At 37.0% G+C, this 3861-nt stretch overlaps 1 protein-coding gene across 1 annotated transcript in view; it reads left to right on the top strand.

Annotated features, from left to right (window-relative positions):
* The window catches only part of LOC122350671 (fibrinogen C domain-containing protein 1-like), an 18908-nt gene that overhangs the window by 578 nt on the left and 14469 nt on the right, over nt 1–3861 (top strand). The window contains exon 2 of the mRNA XM_043247349.1: nt 3507–3590. Coding sequence (XP_043103284.1) covers nt 3507–3590 — 84 coding nt within the window. The remainder of the gene's footprint in view (nt 1–3506; nt 3591–3861) is intronic.

The following is a 3861-nucleotide window of genomic DNA, read 5'->3' as shown; positions in this document are numbered from 1 at the left end:
TATTATAATGGGATTTCATTTCCCTTTTAAGTGAAGAGGTGGCTAGGAAGAAGACATTCAGCAAGTCAGCCATAATCTAGCTAACTGAAAATATTTTTTGTTATTATTGTCTTCAACCCAATGTTTTCATTTTGAAACATTATGTTTCAATCAAGTAGCTCAATCAAAAAACAGTTTTCTAAATTTCTGAATTATATTCAGCTGTCTATTACGTTATTATGTCTAGGAGGTGGACCTCAAGCCAGTGTTCCGTTGCGGGCTGCAGTCCAAATTGGTTTACTTTATCATATCAGTATCATTCGCAAATATTACGTCTGACCTTGTGAAATTGTCATTAGCATTAACTGTCTGCATTATGACTAGATGTGATTATACGATGAGCAGGAAATCATTGGTATCTCAGTGGGCTGGAATGCACCGCTGCGGTCTAGCGAGTACTTTGTGAGGTCTGAGTCTCTCAGTTCAGCTCGGGGCCAGCTGTCATTCAGCAATTGCCACGGAAAATTCGAGCCATAACAGTTTAAAGATCACAAAGCTAACCTCAATTTTGAAACCGCNNNNCACACACACACACACCTATAATTCTCTTTGTCCCACCGCTTTCATAGTGTTTACAGTTTTCCAATAATTTCTTACGTATTTCCAATAACAGCGTCTTGTATGGACAAAACTATGCCTTGCATTGATCCAAAATCCACAGGCTTTTTAATAGATTCCCGTCGAATAAGTCCCTATATAACGGAGTGAGGATTTTCTCTTTTTCTTCCAAAGTAAATAAATCGAGTGCAAAAAAAACAGGACAATCCAGTTTACACATTTGTACCCCTCGGGTTGCATCAGTTCCTGTGCCTGTGGCCTCGATTGCACTCCAGTGTCTCACTGGTGGATCTTCTTATGTGTGTTTGTGTATGCTGTCCTTGGCTTGCCCTTCTGTCTCGTATTTTTAATGGACATCACTTCACACCCGATAGCATTTGGGGTGGATTGGAGTTGAAGGAGCACACAGCCGTACACATTTGTTTTTTCGATTGTGGTGGAGACTTTCCACTAAATTCTGTTGTTTTTATACAAAACCAATGATATCCCTTAAACTTACCCCTCAGTCAAACTTCTTTGCATGTTTAGAGTTTAATTAAAACATCATTTAGTATGTTTAATAAGTGTTTCTCGTGTGGACCGTACAGTGTAGGTGATTTCAGGTTTTACTATCCCTTTGGGGTCCATGTTGGCAAAACCTTTCCAGTCTTTCGCTTGGAATACGCAGGTACAAAGAGAGGATAGAGGAAGGAAGGGTGAGCCGGAGCAAATGAAATTGAGAGAAGAGATAGAAAGATAAAGCAAGTGATAGAGAGTTCATCTTCGTGGTCAGATGCTATTGATTCTTATGTTATTACATGCATTATTCACAGGAAACTCTCCTATGTATGAATAGGAGATATATACAAGAGGAGCACTGGTTGAAAAATCCATTTGTCTTCCTCACTGTGGGATATCTCTGCGATGTGCAATTTTGTTTCTTTGTCATGGCCCTAGTTGAGATTGGTGAAAACCTCAAGGTGTGTCTATGACTGTAAAACAACAATGATGCTGAAGTAGTGAGATGGGTTAGTGTGCAGCAGTTTTGAGTGTCTGTGCGACATATGCAAAAGATGGATGTTGGAGAGGTATGGAGATGTGGTTGGTTGTCAGGAGCTCTATAGCTGAGAAATTAACAAATTCTGGAATTTTTACTNATATATATATATATGCGTGTTTAGGTGTGTTCCTGTAATGGTCAAACTGAATTTATTTTAACATTTGGACATTATATCTGTCACTTTTAACCAATTCATTATGTCCTCAATAGTAAATTTTTAAGTTTATCAACTGATTAAAATAAAAGGTATTCGGCTAATCATGTGGAAGTGAATGTGAGTCTGCAGTTTATGAAAAATTTATAGTATAACAATAATTTTGAAAGCCCATCAGCGAGGCAGTTTTATGTATACAGTGCCAAAGCCAAAGTCTAATTTCTAATTATTGCGGTGTAATCACGTAATAATAATAAATTGTAATGCTATAACGCTGTGTACATTATGTGCCACCTGTTCCTGCCAGATAAACAGGCGATTTTGTTTCTAGACACAATAAAAAACATTATGTCCTATAATTTTTTTCACTTCATCTATTGGGTGAAAACTGCAACAATATGAGCACCACAAACTCATAAAGTCAATTTTTTTTTCTTTCTGTTTCGCTCTCATTCTCTCGTTATTTGTCTTTTTGTCTCTCTTAGCGTTAGTACTTCTGAAAAAGCAATGTTTTGGCTGTCGGAATGCTCTGAAGTTAGTTTGGTGGTGTGATCTCCTCAGTCTCTCTGTTGTCCACCTGAATGCACTGTTTCATCGCTTCCTCTGTCTCTTTCTTTCTTCCTCTCACAGCTATCCGGTGTAATTCAAGCTTAGTCTGAAACGGAGGACAGAATGTGTTTAAAGCTTCTACCTCTAAATTATCTTAACAAGCAGTCAATCTCTTTCTCTCTTCGTAACCAACGTTATCCACGCATGTATCATGACAGCAGCAGAAAGATTGGAAAGTGTTCACATTATTCTCATGGTAACAGCTATAATGTCTTGGGGCTATACTGTACTTTTGAAAGCGTAAACAGCATTCAATGTTTTGCTTTCACAAACTTGTGAATGAGCTGAAGATATTTAGTAGTTTCGTGAAACCTCATTTGCAGGCAATTTGAAACCTAAATTTGAAACCATAAATCGGATTTTATCATTTAGAAATACATTTGATCATAAAACGTTGGGTCTATAGGTGGCTAAATGGGAAGGGTAGAAAATTAAGAAAGCCAAATTTCTATTTTAGAGTGACGGCAGCCAGTTTTTTTAGGAATAGCATGCACCAATCAAGGTTGAACAAAGCAGATCTGTAAGAGTGACTGGAAAACAGGACCATCTTACAGAAAGCACTGACAGGCCTTCCTAATGTTTCAGCGGTCTGATTCTGTTACCATATAGCGGAAAGCTAATGTAATATTGTCCACCGTTATTGCCGGAGACATTATAAAGAAAATCTGATGAGTCGCTTATGAAAGTGTATATGTGACCTTATGTGTTTGCAAGATAAGAGGCACTATGTTACTAAAGGGGCCTTATTAGAGCAAATGGATGATTCTCATGCCAGCTGAGTTTATTCAAGTGCATGTTGTTGTTGTTTTTCGTGGTTTATGATGTAGAGAACACACATACGCACACACAAACATACAAAGCTTTTTTAAAAAGTAATATAATGCAATATAATAAATACATCTCAAGGTAGCAAAGAAGTTTAATTGATTTTACAGTATATCTAGGCTATTTTGATTTCCTATATCCTGAAACTAACCATCACAGAATCTTGTGCACAACATTATATTGCACGATTTACCTGATTTATAAGCATTTTTAACTAGTACGGAGTATAGAAAGTATAGAAAAGCTGTATACACACACACANTGTTTGTTTGTTTGATGCAGACATTCTGTGAGTGTGTGCCCAACTCTTCTCAGCTCAAACATCGCTGGTCAGACTCAGACACAGTCAGACAAACACCGCCCAAGGTAAGGGCTTCAATCTCTCACACCATTAAACTTAAAGCTTGACATATCATTAGTTCCTGGAACTAGCGGAGCATATAAAGTGGGTCCAAACATCTGAGACCACACTGAAGGTCTGAATTCGAAATGAATTGAAAATGAACTATACGTTTTCAAATTTTGAAACAATTACAAAAAAAACTAAATATGATGACATATATAGCTGATAATATAATTTGCAACTTTTTAAAAAAATCGTATCCAAAATGACGTTTTTGTGTACTGTATATATATA

This window comes from Puntigrus tetrazona, chromosome 8 (genome assembly GCF_018831695.1).
Source record: "Puntigrus tetrazona isolate hp1 chromosome 8, ASM1883169v1, whole genome shotgun sequence".
Classification (NCBI taxonomy): domain Eukaryota; kingdom Metazoa; phylum Chordata; class Actinopteri; order Cypriniformes; family Cyprinidae; genus Puntigrus; species Puntigrus tetrazona.
The sequence above is the reverse complement of the archived record's forward strand: the minus strand, read 5'-3'. Positions and strand labels throughout refer to the sequence as shown.